General features: G+C 41.4%; 1 protein-coding gene across 1 annotated transcript in view; it reads right to left on the reverse strand.

The window, feature by feature from the left end:
* Nucleotides 1-10,516: 10,516 nt before the first annotated feature.
* The window catches only part of CLCN4 (chloride voltage-gated channel 4), a 35,331-nt gene continuing 27,040 nt past the window's right edge, over nt 10,517-18,807 (reverse strand). Inside the window, exons 11-13 of the mRNA XM_069944484.1 lie at nt 17,573-17,971; nt 12,234-12,450; nt 10,517-10,930 (exon numbers count right to left, since the gene is read on the reverse strand). Coding sequence (XP_069800585.1) covers nt 10,840-10,930; nt 12,234-12,450; nt 17,573-17,971 — 707 coding nt within the window. The 3' untranslated portion in view covers nt 10,517-10,839. The remainder of the gene's footprint in view (nt 10,931-12,233; nt 12,451-17,572; nt 17,972-18,807) is intronic.

An 18,807-nucleotide genomic window follows, 5' to 3' on the forward strand; every position in this document is an offset into this window, starting at 1 on the left:
GGTTACCATTGATTTAACGAGGTGCCCCCTGCTCAGCAGAATGGAGGCTGCCTGGTTAGAAAGCAAAAATCTAATAGTATGCCAGCAATTGCTATTGCATTGAGTTTAGCTATCAGTTACTGAAGGTGTATGGCCATGTTTAGCTGAGCACCACGAGGTGCGTCCACAGTGCAGGCTCTGCTTGAAATTTCCACCTCGTTTTTGCTGTGTGTACAGGCCCTTTAGATTGAAAATGCAGCCACATTTTGTCCCTATTTTACTGTTGTATTTTGCTTAAATTTCACTGTGTGTGTGAACATAGCCTAAAGGTAAACTGGGAACCTAACCAACACAGAATGCTAGAGTGCCGCTACGCAGGAAAAATGTATTTCACTCGATGTATATGTGAGAGTACTATCAATCAGCCCCCACCAACTGGGGAGATGGTGTATATATAGCAATGTGCTATCCCCTTTTCTGTAACAGTTGGAAACCCCTTTGATGTGTATTCCTAGTCTTTCAATAGAGGGCAAAGCTAGAAGGACATGAAAAATCCTTTTTGTTTGTGAAATGCGCCAACTATGACAAAGTAAAAATTGCCTATCAAGGTACTGTATGTGTAAAATGTAAGAATAATTACTTCAATATTGTATGAAATACACAAATATGTTGTATCCTAGAAACCAAAAAAACAATATGAAAGTGAGATTGAGAGATTTCAAAATGTCATCACCATCTTTGTTTCCAATGAGTCATGCTGACATGGATTATGAGTCGAGGGGTGGTTGTTGCATGGATTTTAGGAGTTTATTAAGGAATTGGATCCAGTGACATCAGCCCATATATTAATACACACCGCCCTGCGCACAGAACAGCTTCTCATAGAAGAACAAGATTATCTTCATGAAGCTAAGCTAAGCTAATATGTTCTTGAATGAACAGGAGGTTTCCTACTCTGAACATCACCCCTGTCTCCTGTTGCTGTATCTAATAGTCACCCCTGTCTCTTGTTGCTGTACCTGATTCTTGCCCCTGTTGCTGTTCCTAATAGTCTACCTTGTTGCATTTCCTTAAAGTTACCGCTTTTCCCTTTTGGTGTACCTAATAGTCATCACTGTCCCCTATTTACTGTTGCTGTACTTGATAGTTGCTGTGCCTGCTAGTCTCCCCTATCCCCCATCACTGTATTTACAGTCACCCCTGTTACTGTACTGGATTGTTGTGCCTGTCCCCTGTTGCTGCACCTGATTGTTGCCACTGTTAGTGTACCTGGTTGTCGCCCCTGTTAGTGTACACCATGGCTCTCCAAACTGCGGCACTCCAGCTGTTGCAATACTACATTTACCATCATGCCTAGACAGCCAAATCCAAAGCTTTAGCTCTTCGGGCATGATGGGAATTGTGGTTTTGCAACAGCTGGGGGGCTGCAGTTTGGAGACCCATGGTGTATAAGATCTTCATTCCCATTACTATACCTGATTGCCGCTGCAGTTACTGCAACTAAAATTTGAGAAAACTATTTCAGAATCACCTGGATAAGTTAAAGTTTCAGAAAGTTATTAGCACATAAAAAGAGACCGATCAGATTTGAAAAATAAGCCTTGGTTGTTAACACCAAAAGTGGCTGCAGAGATATGGGTCCGTTTACACAGAAAGATTATCTGCCAAAGATTTGAAGCCAAAGCCAGAAATGGATTTGAAAAGAGGAGAAATCTCAGGCTTTCCTTTATGACCTGTTTTCTGTTTATAGTCTATTCGTGGCTTTGGCTTCAAAAGCTACTATAGAGGCAGGGTAGGCAGCTGCTATGGGGCCCATGCAGGAGGGGGCCCAGGGATGCCCAGGGAAGATAAGAGTCTCCTGTGTCCTTCTTTGTAACCCCTCATATACTGCAACGTGTAAGTGACTCAGTGTTCACTTACATGCTGCAACATAAAAAAAGGCCTAGTATTCAGAGGACAAGGAGATCTTTGCATCACTGGTCTGATAACCCCTGACCTCTGTTCTCCGCCTGCTGCAATCAAGTAAGAAAATGAGCCAAAGGTCAGGGGTTATCAGTGCAGGAGCAGTGAAGCAGATAACTCCTTTTCTTCTTTTTTGTGCTACAGCATGTAAGTGTGGTCAAGCAGCATGTAAGTGGGGTTAAGCAGAAGGTAGTCTGCTTGTGCACCTATGTATTTAACCATAAGGGCTCCTAATGGGCCCTTATAGTTAAATACAGTGGACTGACAAAGCAAACAGCTATTGTCTCTCTGCTCTGCCAATCATTTCTGTAGCTGCTTCTGTCTCTGGTCACAAGAGATTTATCACAGAGCCTATATATATATATATAATATATATATATATATATATATATATATATAATATATATATATAACTTTGTTTTGTGTGTAGGGGGGGGTACAGTTTTTTGCTATGGGACCCCATAAATCCTAGCTACACCCCTGCGCTCAGCCAATCACTGGCTAGGATGAAACCGCCAAACCCAGTTATTGGCTGAGTGGCCTATCACTTCAGAGACCATCTCTGAAGTTGCACCAGCGGCTGGGTGGAGCCGAGAGAAGACAGGAAGACATTAGGGAGCATGGAGAGTATTATTTTCTTTAGACAGACATCAGCTGTTGGCCATGCATCACTATTACAAGTAGTGATGCGCGCCCTGCGGCCGATAATTTTAGGTCAGGACCAAAAGACACGATTAGCCCATGATCATTGTCATCAGCTGATCAATGTCTTTATAACACCAAGCAATAATCTGTAGTAGGGGTAACAGGGTCCTAAGTTTAAGATTTAGATAGTATTAGTAAATTTTCCTGAATTTCTGGTTAATTTCAATACAAATCAAGGTATGATCTATTGGTTACTGAATTAAAACGATTGTTTTTTAGGCAAGAATAGATTCATACATACAGCATCCAATGGTACAGCACACTGTGGTCTGCGGCTCCATACTAAGATGCATCATGGCTTCCATATACTGTACTCTTGTACAAGCTCCCTATAAATGTCTACACCAAATGAGTAAATTCTATTTGGGCACTAGATAAGAACAGTTTTTGAGGAAGATGTTTTTCTCGGCAGGAATTCACATATGTCTCGGTATGAATGCTCTCAATAAAGTCCTACCATCAAAAGAGATAACTTACTTATACAGTCACATAGTTTTTATATAGAAAACAGACAAAAGACGTATGCGCCCTGAGTATTGCTCTTCAGCTTCAAAGACCTACCTGAGCCACATAAGAATCCCATGAAGATAAATCAAATCACAAAAGCATGGAGCATATACGGCAGGAAGAATTCATTAGAGACTTTCTAGAGAGGTCAAATTTTATATATTCTGTTTGTTACAGTAGATAGTTTCATCAGTCGCTTTTTTTTTTTTTTTTTTAAACAAACCTTTTATTTTCCTGTACACAGTAGGGGAAGTAAGTGCACACTGTTTGGATGGCACTATAGCACTTGCAACACAAACACTTTCAGGTGGCAGCAATGCCTATGTATATATATATATATATATATATATATATATATATATATATATATATATATATATACATATACATAGGCATTGCTGCCACCTGAAAGTGTTTGTGTTGCAAGTGCTATAGTGCCATCTAACCAGTGTGCACTTACTTCCTACTTCCCACATATATATATATATATATATTATATATATAGCAAAATAGAAAAAGAAAATTAATTTATACTCTTGTAAAAGTTTTAGACAAAAAAGGGTTATATTTTTACAAGGACCATTTCATGTTCATTCTGTAACGACAAGAGACGTGGATCACTGGACTGCCGCTAGCGATGGCATAAGCTGTACCAGGGAGCGGAGTCTAAGTGGCCTTTGGTCTTTACTAGAAATGAGCGAACCTTGAGCATGCTGGAGTCCATCCGAACCCGGACTTTAGGCATTTGATTAGCGGTGGCTGCTGAAGTTGGATAAAGCCCTAAGGCTATGTGGAAAACATGGATATAGTCATTGGCTGTATCCATGTTTTCCAGACAACCTTAGAGCTTTATCCAAGTTCAGCAGCCCCAGCCAATCAAATACCAAACATTCGGGTTCGGATCGACTCGAACCCGAACCCGGTTCGCTCATCTCTAGTCTTTACCAGAACCTGTGCAAGGGGAATGGATTTGTTGTGGCAGATGACCGCGAGATCATTAGCCCTGGCTTGACTTTCTAGCAGTGGAGGTGCAGCTGGAGATACGTAGACAGGTCAGCAGGCAGGAACATAGCAGGAATCTCAGACAGGACTCACGGACAGGAACCAAGAGTCACGGGCAGGAATCTCAGACAGGAGAACTGGGACTGTAATGCTAAGGGTTGCAAATGCAGAGAGACTAGAGATGAGTGAACTGGGTTCGGGTTTGAGTCGATCCGAACCAGAACATTCGGTATTTGATTAGCTGCTGCTGCTAAACTTGGATAAAGCTCTAAGGTTGTCTAGAAAACATGGATACAGCCAATGACTATATCCATGATTTCCACATAGCCTTAGGCTTTATCCAACTTCAGCAGCCACCGCTAATCAAATGCCGAAAGTTCGGGTTCGGATCGACTCGAGCATGCTCAAGGTTCACTCATCTAAGAGAGACCAACAGAAAGTGCTAAGGTACATGCGGTAAAGGTGGGGGGACCCCGGGTCAGTTTTGAGTCCCGTAACCTGGGTAGCTCTGGTGGTGTTGTGGCAGCTGTATGGGTAAAGATCACTTGGGCACTTATCACGGAAGCCTGGAGTGACGTTGTTACCCACTCCCCATTGGTTAACCACCCACTCTTCGGGCCCGCAGGTTTACGTAGCCCAAGTATATACTGGTGTGTTGGTGCAAATAAAGTGATGAGTGCTGCTTGCTTTTTTTTCTACCTTGAAGAGTCACTGTAATTGTCTCATATGAGAGCGAGTACCCCACATAACAGTGTCCAGAAAAAAGGATGACCACAATCTGTAATTACACCCAATAGTTTTACTCTTCTACTACAAAAATAGTTTGTTTTTAATTAAAATGCCTCCGTTAAGTAGATTTATCACTTTCCCTCGGTTATATTTGTACAAAGCCAATGAAAACTAATTTTCATTGATATTCCACACTAAAGAGATGATTTAGTTCACCTGTGACCAATATAGTTCACTTTGTCACAATCTACTTCCTCTACAATCCCAAGAAGGTGGGTGGTACAATCTACTTCCTCTACAATCCCAAGAAGGTGGCTGGTACATGTGGGCATCAAGACTCTTGAAGATGTAATTGTGGTAGGTAAAGTAGCCACATTTAAAGTAGCCGCATAGATTATGGCTAAATATCGAGCTGCACCTTATGCTGGAGGAACTACTGAAAAGAAGAGCAGATGGCTGTTTACTCTCACACAAAGTGCTAATGCTACCGCTGAAGGCTGAAATTTTTACCAACCCCACCTCATTTTAGGCCTTATTCACACGTCAGTATGTTTTCCTGGATGAAAATCTGGATCCTCTATTTTTCATCCGCGATCTGCAAAAAATCATCCGTTTTGCATCTGTAGGCTGGGTTCACACTACGTATATTTCAGTCAGTATATTTCAGTCAATATTGCAACCAAAACCAGGAGTGGATTAAAAACACAGAAAGGCTCTGTCCACACAATGTTGAAATTGAGTGGATGGCCGTCATATAACAGTAAATAACGGCCATTATTTCAATATAACAGCCGTTGTTTTAAAATAACAGCAAATATTTGCCATTAAATGGCGGCCATCCACTCAATTTCAACATTGTGTGAACAGAGCCTTTCTGTGTTTTAAATCCTCTCCTGGTTTTGGTTGCAATACTGACTGAAATATACATATACTGACTGAAATATACGTAGTGTGAACGCAGCCGTATTGTGTTCCGTATTTTTAGCCGTTTTTTGCGGATCTGCAAAAAAAGGTGTAGTAAAGAAAAAAGAGGGGATGGCAAAAGTTATGTCAGAAGCTGTCCCAACCCCCCGAAAAAGGTCACCTGGTCACCTGGTCATCTGGGGGCCATTCTACAGTCATTTCTATCAGGCAGGATATTTCTGGCAGAAGGAGCTTGGTGATGTCACAAAAAAAAACAGATCCGTGATACGGATGGTTTTGCAGATGGTTTTGCGGATTGCAATGTACAATCCGCAAATTTTTTGCTCTCCATAGACTTCTATTGGGGTGTTTGTTCCATAATTACGGACCGTATTACAACATGTCCGTTTTCTTTGTCACGGATTGCAGATCCGCCAAAAAAACAGATGTACAGTATGAATAGCACAATTGAAAATAATGGGTTGTAATGGATTCCGTTTTTCCGGGTCCGGGAAATGGATGGAAAATACTGATGTGTGAATTAGGCCCAAGGTTCTGCCATTTCCAACTTCATCACACATTATTATGGTCGCAGTTTTCAGGATATGAAGTGATATTATGTGCATCTCTCTTGGAAGATTGGGTATCCCAGAATACATTAGCTAAGCCTCTCTCAACACCCTATAAAGAGCTATTGCATGTCTCTTCTAACAAAGAAACAACAGCTTTAGATCTATGAAGCCAAACTGTTCCCTCCCTGTCTCCTAAGGAGGAGATATTGGATCCTTGGACTTTTCTGATGATCTCAGACATTTAAACATTTCCAGTTAAACATTTCCACCATATTTATTACACTCCCTCTAAATTATTTCATTTAGATATGAATGGCTATACTCTCTTCCCTTGTCACCATATGGCTGATGGTTGTTATTTAGATGTGTTTTGGAACTACAACTCTATATATAAAGAAATTAAGTGTTCACCATTCCTTACTAGAACCAACAGGTACTCTAACCACTATCCAAACCATACAAAAAAAACAAACTTGCCTTTTATTACACAAAGCGATTATCGGCTGTAATGGCCGAAAATTGGCCAAATACAGCCGATAATTGCTTCTTGTAATAGGGCCTTTAGAAAAGAGTGACAGCCCGCTCAGCCAATCACTGGCTGCGACACTGTCCTGTCCCAGTAAATATGATACTGAAGTTTAGGTAGCTGGTACTAGGCTGCGTTCACACTACGTATATTTCAGTCAGTATTTGTATATTTCAGTCAGTATATTTCAGTCAGTATTGCAACCAAAACCAGGAGTGGATTAAAAACACAGAAAGGATCTGTTCACACAATGTGGAAATTGAGTGGATGGACGCCATTTAATGGCAAATATTTGCTGTTTATTTTAGAACAACGGTTGTTATATTGAAATAATGGCCGTTATTTACCGTTATATGGCGGCCATCCACTCAATTTCACCATTGTGTGAACAGATCCTTTCTGTGTTTTTAATTCACTCCTGGTTTTGGTTGCAATACTGACTGAAATATACGTAGTGTGAACCCAGTAAAGCAACACACAAATGAATGGCAGCACACTGAGCATCACTATGCCTCTGCTGTGTTTTTTTTTTTTCTTCTTTTATACTGCATCTTGCTGCCATCATGTCCCCAGGTAGGTCATTCACGCACTCAGGACGCTATTACACGGGAAGATTATTGTGCAAAAAATCGTTATATCGTTCGAATTTAAACGATAATCGTTCTGTGTAATTGCAGGCAGAGAAAAATCGTTCGTGTGTCGTTGATCGTTGATTTAGATCTGCACCTAAAATCATCGTTAATCGTTCGCTAATGTTTTGCTGTAATTCCACATTTGTTCACTCAAGTTCCGCGCTTTTTAACTAATCGTTCAGTGTAATTGCACATTCTTCATTGTTTTGTTGGATCAAATGGAGTAAACAATCATAGTAATGATCGTAACTAACGATTATCGTTCTGTGTAATATGGTGAAAGATTTCAGGTTAACGATAAACAATCTCGTTTGCGATCATTAATCGTTAATCGTTAAAAATCGCTCCGTGTAATAGGACTCTTACGGCCAACCACTTGATATGAGAAAACATGAGAAAACCAGGCCACCTTCTGACACTTCAATTTCCATGCTTGCTGATGTGCCGATTGTTGGCACTTTCTATGGTTAACAGAGGTGCGTAAGGCTCTCCAAACAGCCTAGGATGCCTTGACATATTTCTTTTCGTAGCAAGCATTAAAGGACAACTACAGCTTTAAAAAAAAAAAATCACGAACACATGTAAATTTTATACTCACCATCCCTCCGGACGTCCTCTTCAGATCTCCCTCACTTTCGTGTTCCAGTGAACTGAATGGGAGAGAAAAGTCTACTGGTGTGCATGCGCACCGGCAGACTTTTCATTGGCTGGAGCGCATCACATGGCTTTCAGTTTACTCATTGAATCAGAACTGAGGAAGCTGGAAGCCATATGATGCACGCCAGCCAATGAAAAGTCTACTGGAGTGCAAGTGCCTTTTCTCTCCCATTCAGATCTACAGGAAGACGCAGAGGAGGAAGAAGACCAGGCCAGTCCCCGCTTTGATGACATGAGGAGAGGAGCATGTAATAGACGGTTATTGGGTAAGTATGCTTTCTTTCACTTCCTGGGGGAGGGGGGGGGGTCTGGGAGGGTGGAGGTGGGGACGGGGTCAGATAGGTACTTAACATACATTACAAAGTTACATACCTTTTGTAATGTGTGTAAATTAAAGAAAAAACATAAAATGCCGGCAGTGTCCTTTCATTTTTTGGAGTACCACTTTGTGCTTAGGTAATGCTTCTGTAGGATCACCCAGGCTAACTAGCCTAAAACTGTCACACTGCGCCTCCCAAAAAGTTCACCTGCTTATTAACATAGCAGTAACTTATTTATGGGGTCAAGAGATGTTAGGAACAAAGGAGATTTCAGACAGTTTCATCTTTATTGGGGATGTAGTATTTATATCCCGACAGTATAGACCATTACTCTTTATGAGTGTCAGGGTACAAAACATACAAACACCCTATCAGAGAAAGATGCTTAGAGATTTAGCTCCATTAAAATAACACCAAAAGATAACAGATATCGGTAAACTAAAAGTGTAGAAAAAGAGATATAGATATTGTATACACAGAATATGCATCTACTTCCACAAGTCTATGCTGGATGGAGTATGGAGGGAGTATTTAGATTGCAGACTTTAGGGATATAGAGCTCTACTGTCTACATGGTTAATCCCATTTTATCCAATATCCGAGTAGATATGTAGTATTCAAAGAAAATACTTCCTATTCTTAGGAGTCCAGTGGGCGGTTCTAATCAGTGATTGACAGCCATGCCTGTATGGGCATATATACGGACCAATCTCAATTAGTGATAGCAGAGAGTTTACAGGAGATGTCCTCCTTGGGGGGTTGGGCAATGTGGCTTCTTCTATTATGGGAGGGTTGTGCCTGGCTCAGTTATAGGGCTCTGTGGCTGACTGTGATGGCATTACTGAGGTTAACTTTGTTATCAGTGCACATGATAACTAAATAACCACAAAAAAAAAAAAGATTCTGTGCTGCGGAATCTGTTGGCGCTATACAAATAAATAAATATTATTATTATTACTATTATTATTTCTATTATTATGAAGTGTCACCATTGTGTTAACACTATGAGATCTTATACTGTGTGTACTCTTGGTTCAGTATTGACTTAGGCTATGTTCACACATTGTAAGACACCAGTCTGAATGGCCGGTGTCAGAAAAGATCATCCCTGCCGTTACTGCAGTATCGTCCAGATGATCTTTACCGCCGCTAAATTCGGATGCGGGGCATCCTTGCGCACCTGTATCCGAATTCCTTGCTGCTCACAATGGAGCTTGCAGCTGGAGCCGCACACTCCATTGTGTGCAATGACAGGGTTTTCTGTGGCCGCCGTCGACAGGAAACACGTAAGTATACCGTACCACACTTCCGGGATGGGGGGAACACGGGGAAGGGGGCCATTCACTTACATAACACACATTACAAAGTTGTATAACTTTGTAATGTGTGTTATTTAGTGAATAAGTTTTTAGCGCCGCACTACCCCTTTAAATCCGTTCAATGCGAACATCCATGAAAATATGTACAACCTGGAGAAACAAGAAGTGATACGAGATGATAGAGACTGTCAGGCTGGGGCTATGCAGTGATTTCCAGTTGCGCAATCAGTGTCACACTACCTGGACTTGTCAGTAACAATGCCATCCCATATAATTCTATATGTGACTTTAGATAATTTATTCTAAGAAATGAATAAAATGAATAAGAGAGAACCCAGCTCTTTTAGGCTGGGTTCACATTACATTTTTGCAATCTATTTTTACAAATGGACATTTGTTTGCATATGTTTCGATTGTAAAAAAAAAAAATATATCAAAATGTATCCGTTTTTTTTATGTACACAAAAACATAGCTGACCTTATTTTTGTATATGTTAAAAAAAAACAGATGTGTTTTGACCCTTTTTTTTATAATGGAAGTCAATGTATCCGTTTTGCAAAAACGGATGAAAAAACTGATTGCAAAAACAAAGCGTGAACCCAACCTTAGTCTAGACTTCACCTAGAGAGGTTATATAGATCTCTTTCAATATATTTCACATTAAAGGGTCAGGTGCACATATAATAACTATATTCTCTGTTTGTATCATTTTATTTAACTAAGAAATGCTCTGAAACTCTCAAAATGTTAGTGAGAAATTCACGGCCACTCACACGTGCAATATGATCAAACCAAAATGGAGCAAAAATCTTGAGTGACGTGCAGTCTCCAGTGACCATTACTGAAGGAATATTTTACATTATTGTTAGCGTTAGGCTGATGTGTCCATCTTTTTTATAGATCCAGTGAAGCCTATAGCAGTCTCTCAATGGCGGCCTCATTACAATCTCCTCTTCCTAGTAGGAGAAAAGCTCCGAGCTTGGTCCAGCCCTGCTGCAGAATGTCCCTCACACACGGCGTACAGTCTAGTTGAACATAATGGATTCCGGGTCTTGATTAGCCATCTGGGCCATGTGTCTTAAAACATCCTTTTTGGTTATAATACCCAGAAGTCTCCTGTAGGAAAGAAGCAGGAAAACGACATAAAAGATCATTAGAAAACGGTGCACTACATTTCATTTTACTGCGCACGTGGCCCCAGTAAATCACACAAAATCTGTCTCTGCGCTTCCATAAAACAGTGAGAAACGAGAAGAAAAAGACATGATGTGTTATTTGTTCATTTCCATTTGGTTGGGGGAAATTTGAACAGATGTGGTGCTGAAATGAGTGAGCGCATTAGGAGCTGTGCTTTCTTACAATCAACACTTGTACATGGCAGGTCATACGCTGCGTTTTCTCTAACCCTCTGGAAAACGAATATTTTTTTTTAATTAACGTGACTCCCGAGGGTATGTGAAGGGTGGCATGTAACATAGGTGTGAATACTTTCTATGAGGAATGTGCTGAAGCATTTAGGAAACTCAGCCGCCTCCTTTTCTAATTAAAGTTTCTTATTAGCATTTTTTCCATACAAAACACCAGTACAATTTACCTCTATAAAGCGGCTCTGTTATGTCTGAACATATAGATAGAGTGCTATTACATGGGCTGACCCCGGCCCGATCATTTTAGTAAATGAGCGCCAATCTGCTAGATCAGCGCCAGTTTACTGGACCTATTAGACGACCCGATAATCAGCAGTAAGGGCTGCGTTAGCGATGTCCAAGCAGCCCTTGCCCAAACACCTGATACCTTACCTCTCCCCGCTCCCAGTCTTCTCTCCTGTGCTCTGCAGCTTTCCGGTCCGGTGACAGCAGCGTCTGGACCGGGAAGCTGCGAAGCACAGGAGAGAAGACCAGGAGCGGGGAGAGGTAAGGTATCAGGTGTTTGGGGAATTGTCAGCCATCGGCCACGCATCTCTATTACACGTAGCAATGCGCAGTCGGTGCCCGACGATTTTAGGTCCAAACCTAAATCAATGGTCAGCCTATTACACAGAGCAATAATCAGCTGATTATCAATCTGTGTAATAGAGCCGACAGTGTTATCCTTGGCTGGTCTCCCTAAGATCAGTGATCTGTTTCCCATATTGAAGGAATAGGACAGGCCGCATGAACTTCGCTCATAAATTCTGCTTCTTTTCATAGACCATGTCTTCCTTTTTGTGTGATATGCCACCACTCCTGCTCATCTTTGGAATTGGTACATCTGATCACTTGTTCACACAGAAATTATCATCAAAGTAAGATATATGTCCATTATGTTTACTACGGGAAGGAACCAGATGCGGTGATGGAAAGGAGGGGGGGGGGGTCTATAAAAAATGTTTAATCCATATTGTATCTAAACTCGAAACCCATCTTAAAATGATTCTTACCCACTCCGAGTAACAAGACACTGTCGCAGTCCCAGTTTTCTAAAGATGTCCACCACAGTCTCCATGGGGGTGTGGTCAGTGACGGTGAATGGGCTGAGGTTCAGAATGCGTCTCAGTTTCAGAGGATGAGGGCTGTTAGCCGGAAGCTCTGGTGGATCTTCTGTGAAATATACAATCGAGTTGCTCACCACTCCATCTTGCCTTTGTCTTGCGTTCTCTAAGGATGAAACACACACGCGTTGAGGATCTTTAACTGGAGAAAAGTGAGGCATTTTATGGCGAATTCTTCATGTCATGTTAGGAGCTCAGATATAACAGCTAATGTGTCTTCTAAGTGATCGGAAAGTCAAATAAACATAATTTCCCTCCCATCATTAAGGTATGTTATGCTTGTAATAGAATATTCCACTATAGTGTATATTTATAGAGGGCGTCTGTCAGATTAATATACAGTCTGCCATGTTATTCAGTTACATTTTGTGAAAATAGCACGTTGGAGGTCCGAGGGTGAAGGGGTTCCTGGACATCTAGGCACTGATCACTGATCGGCAGTCACTGTTCACCACTAGAGATGGGCAAATTTACAGTAGGAACAAAGTAAAGCGCTTTATTCTTATCTGTATTCCGCTCATCAGTCTGTGGGGCTTTGAAGTCTGCTCCGCTCCCTGCCTCTCCTCCACAGGTGCTGGGAAAAGATGGATCCCGTCCTGGGGAGCTTCTCCCAGTTTGCCAGGACTGGATCCATCTTTTTTCCAGCACCTGGGGAGGAGAGGCACAGAGCGGAGAAGACTTCAAAGCCAACAGCCTGATGAGCGGAATACAGATAGGAACAAAGTGCTTTACCTCGTTCCTACTGTAAATTCGCTCATCCCTGTTCACCACCTTACGGATGATAACGCGTTTCGAGGCATACCTTTTCTTTAGATCAATCTGATTGATCAGATGAAGAAGCACGCCTCGAAATATATATATTAATACATTGTAATTTGGGTTTTATTGTAATACAAACCTACACATATTTTATTTCATGATTTTCTTGCTTTAATTTACTTACAATAAAATAAGAGCCTGCTAAGATGTTTCCCTTTTGCATTACGAATCCCTGCCAGTATTATGTACAGAATCATGTCTATTACCCTAATCTAATGTGACTGCTGGTAGTCTATGTTACCCTTCATAAAAAGAGTCAATTAATAGCTTGATAGATGAGATTGGCCAGGCATAAAAATTGGCCTTTCCTCAGTATTGTAAGTGATACTGTACCAGATGTGAAGGATACAGGAGGACAAACACCTATAATTATATTTCTCTGCTTATCAAGACAAGGAAAATAAGGCTATGAACCTTGTATTTTCACCAGCTGCATTAGAGCTTAGTCATTGAGTTTCTTATTTTACACACAGCTTTCTTCTGTTGGGAGATAGACTATTATAATGTAAACTCACAGACCTAACTGTTTAGTGCCTGACCATCTCTGTCAGTCCCAAACAGATTGGAAGGCGTGGCACTAATCATTAGAGGTCTTAATGGTGGAACCCCCATGATCATACACTTATCACCTATCCCATGGATAGGATAATATTAATACAGTATCTAATCCAGGCCTTATGCTAGTTTTATGTTAGCTGCAGTGTCCTGGTACCTACAGTATATCCCAGATAAGGACAAAGTTGTTGTGTGGCTGAGGAATACTGTATCTTGCTTGGCAACTTAAAGGGTTATTGTCACCCCCACTTTCTATATAGGGAGTTATCAGCATCCTTCTTAACCCCTTCGGGACCAGGCTAATTTTCGTTTTTGCGTTTTCGTTTTTTCCTCCTTGTGCTTAAAAGGCTATACCACTTGCATTTTTACACCTACAGACCCACATGAGCCCTTATTTTTTGCGTCACTAATTGTACTTTGCAGTGACAGGCTGAATTTTTGCATAAAGTACACTGCGAAACCAGAAAAAAATTCAAAGCGTGGTGAAATTGAAAAACAAAACAAAACACATTTCTTTTATTTGGGGGGAATGTGTTTTTACGCCATTCGCCCTGGGGTAAAACTGACTTGTTATGCATGTTCCTCAAGTCGTTACGATTAAAACGATATGTAACATGTATAACTTTTCTTTTATCTGATGGCCTGTAAAAAATTCAAACCATTGTTAACAAATATACGTTCCTTAAAATCGCTCCATTCCCAGGCTTATAGCGCTTTTATCCTTTGGTCTATGGGGCTGTGTGAGGTGTCATTTTTTGCGCCATGATGTGTTATTTCTATCGGTACCTTGATTGTGTATATGCGACTTTTTGATCGCTTTTTATAAAAAAAATTTCTGGATTTGATGCGACCAAAAATGCGCAATTTTGCACTTTGGGATTTTTTTGCGCTTACACCGTTTACCGTGCGAGATCAGGAATGTGATTAATTACTATTTCGGGCGATAACGCACGCGGCGATAGCAAACATGTTTATTTATTTATTTATTTACTTTTATTTAAAACCTGGGAAAAGGGGGGTGATTCAAACTTTTATTAGGGGAGGGGGCTTTTTACTAATAACAATACTTTTTTTTTTTTATTTACACATATACTAGAAGCCCCCCTGTGGTTAGGGTTATTCCCCCTAGGGGACTTCTAGTATATATACTTTGATCTCTCATTGAGATCTTTGCTGTATAGTTATACAGCAAAGATCAATGAGATCGGCACTCGTTTGCTTCCGGCTGCTGCAACCGAAAACAAACGAGTGCCGAGCCGGGGACGGTGCCATCTTGGAGCGGTCCCCGGTCGGCTTCAGTAACGGCTACAAGCGGCACCCGGGACCGCGGCGGTTCAGAGCAGGGTTGCCGCGCGGCCCCGCACTGAACGCCCGCACCTGCGCGAGGACGTACAGTTACGTCCTCGTGCGGGAAAGGGTTGAGCTTTTATTCTGAACATTTCATATCTTACTGTGTAAAGGATTTCTTGGTGGTCTCTCTGCTCAAAAAATGCATGTTATTATTGATGGACAGTGCCATCTGGGTGGGGCTTCATGGCTGTCTTGCCCCATCTCCCTGCCTGTAGGCACCACCCAACCAACCAACCATTGAATGTTTATGACAGGCGAAACCTTCTGTCAGGAATGTGCAGTAGCCTGGACCTGATTTTTGCTTTTGTGTGACACACCCGACTGCTTCTCAGCTTTCAGCAATGCAAGAGTTACACTTAGCTCTGCTAGACTTGATTGCTGCAGCTTTTGATTGACGTTTTCCTCTGCCTGTCTGGAATCAGAGCGCCGATCCAATGGGGATCCGGACCGGGCTCTTGATCCCCATAAAAGAAAGCCTAGACAGTCTCTCAGTGCTAGCTATTGAGGTTCACACCCTGATCCCAGCTCCCCGTCTACTCCTGCGATCCCCGTTTCTAATTCCTCTGCTTACTCGACCTGTTACCTGACCTCCCGCCTGACCTTTGACTATCCGATTGTTTACTGATTCTGTACTGCGTTGCCTGTTTGGTTCGGACTTTGGCTTGTTTTGACTCTCCCTTTGTGTTTGTTCGTCTGTCCCGTTCTGTGTTACACCTATACCTTTGCAGGGACCGCCTTTGTGGTTGTCTGCGACTGTCTAGGGCCGTTTGAGGCAGTAGGGACAGTGGGTGGGCTCAGCCTTAGGACTCAATGTGGTGTCTTATCCCAACCTCCCTGTCCTGACATCTTCTTTCTGAACTGCAGCTGTTCCCCTTGGGAGAATGTGACACCTAGTGGTTGGTGTAAGGCACAGCAGCTAACTGTACTATCAACTGACAACTCACAAAAACACTTTTACCTGGGTGTGTAAAGCACAAAGAAACATGTAGCGGGACACTACATATATACATAATATATTGTATACACCTGTGATAACTTTAGGGCACTTACAACTATTAGTTGCTTTTATAGCCACATCCTAATTCTACTACTAAACTAACAGTTTGCTTTGCAGGCATTGAGTTTATACGCAGTATTTGCAATGACAAAAATAACTCTAAAGATTTATGTTTATTACCGTTTAAGATTTGCGGTGTAAGCAATGCTATGCATATGAACCTGATCTACTGGACTCTGTAAACACTAAATGCCATGATTAAAAGCATTTCAGAAAAAAACTTCCTGGCAGCGGCGTACCAGCAGCCCGTCTGGGATCAAGTAGTTTCTTGTGTATGTTTATAAAATTATGATTCATTGAATCTTTGGAAAAGAAATGGTTCACATGTTTTAAATATTTGGTATTTTATCCTTTTTGATTGTGGTATGTTATTGCACAATGAAACTAGATACCTAATGTGACCTTAGGGGTTTTATATAGAAAATTTAGGGCCCAATAAGAACGTTAGGTTTTGCCAGCCTCCTACAGGAAAGGTTTATATTTTCTATAGTATGGGTTCAGGCTAAAATGACAAATGTAAATGTTTAACCGTTTCTACTTAACATGATACACAAACATATAAGGGCTATGATAAAAAGACAGAAGCCCCTATTACAATTCGCGATCAGCGGGAGCAAGATCAGGGCTCACTTGCTCCTTATTCCCCGCTATTACACGGGCCGACAGCGAGCAGATAAGAGCGGGGGGGTCGTGGGGAGCTGCGATCTGAAGATCGTCCGGGAAGCACATAGGAGATGGTGGCGGTCTGCTGTCGCCCTCTCCTATGACAGGGAGCGACGGCTAGCAAACTACTGTTATCGTTGAAAAATCTTTCACCATGTTGAAAGACAAGGATCGGCTGACATTGTACTCTTGGGTTCTACATTGGAATATTGTAAACAAAAGTATGCTGACATACACTTAGGGGTCCATTCACTTCAATGGACTGAATGTAGTCTACTGGCGACCATGTTAAAAGCTGGTCATAGATATGATATTTTTCTTGGCTGGGCATCATGTCTCCACCATATTCATGCCCGGTTTAGTTTGTTGTACAGGAATGTTATTTCTATTTGGTGCTGAAGTAGAAATGCTAAGAATACTCAACTGTAGGAAATCGCCAGCATTTCTGCTACGTGAGGCCATAGCCTTACACTATCTTTGTCAAATCAGAATTATATTATTAGAGGCTGATAAATAAGACATGCATAGGCGAGAAACACTACGCCCCCTTACTATTCCCAATTTTGAAGTTTCTCGAAAAAACACAGTGATACAGTATTTGTTCCACTGTAAATTTCTTCACCATAAAATTATCTTTCTTAAAACAAAAAAGTAAATTTCCCTTTTTAAACATTAAAATGAATATTCTAAGATGTTTATGTTAAATTCCGAGAATTTAACAAATACAATACGAAATGTAAAAAACAAAAAACAAAACATACAAGATTGTTAGTCCAAAACTTACTGATGGCAATTATGAGTTCCCTCCTTTGGGCAAAGCCAATCAGACGTTCTGAGTCTCTGGATACCACAACGGGAAAACCATTATAATCTGTGTCTTTGATTAGAGTCTCCACATCTTCTACTGTCATATTGTCCTGAGTAAGAACAGAGAGGGGCGGCTCACCACGACGAGGTCTCATGACATCTGTTGCTAGTGTTCTGTGGGTGAATTCATCCTTTACATCCAAGAATGGGTATCCATTTAAATGGATGTGCGCTTCATAAATTCCTTCTTTCCCAAACGCATCTGCAACCCATTTACTTGTTACTGCAGCCGCCATTAATGGTACTATGTACTCCAGACCACCCGTCAATTCAAACATGATGACAACCAAGGACACAGTCATTCTAGTAACACCACCTGTAAATATAAGGAACAATATGATGGCTACTGTGATATCGACAGCAAAGATCAGTTATTCTGGTACTGTGCAGTAACACAACATACATAAAGATAATTTTATTGTAGTCAACAAATGAATGCAAAACAGCGAAAAAATAGGTAATGATATGACCACGGCTTAAAATGGGAAGTCAAAGTTAGAGATGATCGAACATCGGAAAATCGTAGGTTTGATCAAACTCGAACATTCTTGAACCGTCCACATTAGATTGCTGATGCCTTCCCGGTCCGTGGGGAAGGAGGAGCATGCCCGGGGACTGCCTGGAATTCCGGGATTCAGCCTAGGTAATAAGCTGTATCCCGGAATTCCAGGCAGTCCCCGGGCACTCTCGTCCTTCTGCACGGACCGGGCATCAGCAATGTTCGAGTTCGAGTCTCTGTTTAAACAACTGTAACAAAATTTCATGGGCAAATATAGTGTTAAAGGAGTTAACTGAGAAAAATGAAAGTTATATAGATATATAAATGACTTCTATTAAAAAACCAAGCCTCCCAGTACTACTGCTGCATACACTGAAGGAAGTTGTGTAGTTCTTTCAAATATGACACAGTGCTGCCTGCTTCCATCTCTTCTGCTATGAACAATTCTTGTCATGGGCAAAGATGGCAGCAGATGGCACCTTGTCAGATTGGAAAGAGCTTCTTATTTATTAGTGTTGAGCGAGTACTAGAGCTCGATTGCTTGTTACTCAAGTCGAGCATCTTTCAGTGCTCGAGTGCTCGATTCAAGTAATGAACCCCATTGAAATCAATGGGAGACTCAAGCATTTAACCAGATGTCGCCTGCTCTGCAG

This window comes from Dendropsophus ebraccatus, chromosome 11 (assembly GCF_027789765.1).
Source record: "Dendropsophus ebraccatus isolate aDenEbr1 chromosome 11, aDenEbr1.pat, whole genome shotgun sequence".
Taxonomy (NCBI): Eukaryota; Metazoa; Chordata; class Amphibia; order Anura; family Hylidae; genus Dendropsophus; species Dendropsophus ebraccatus.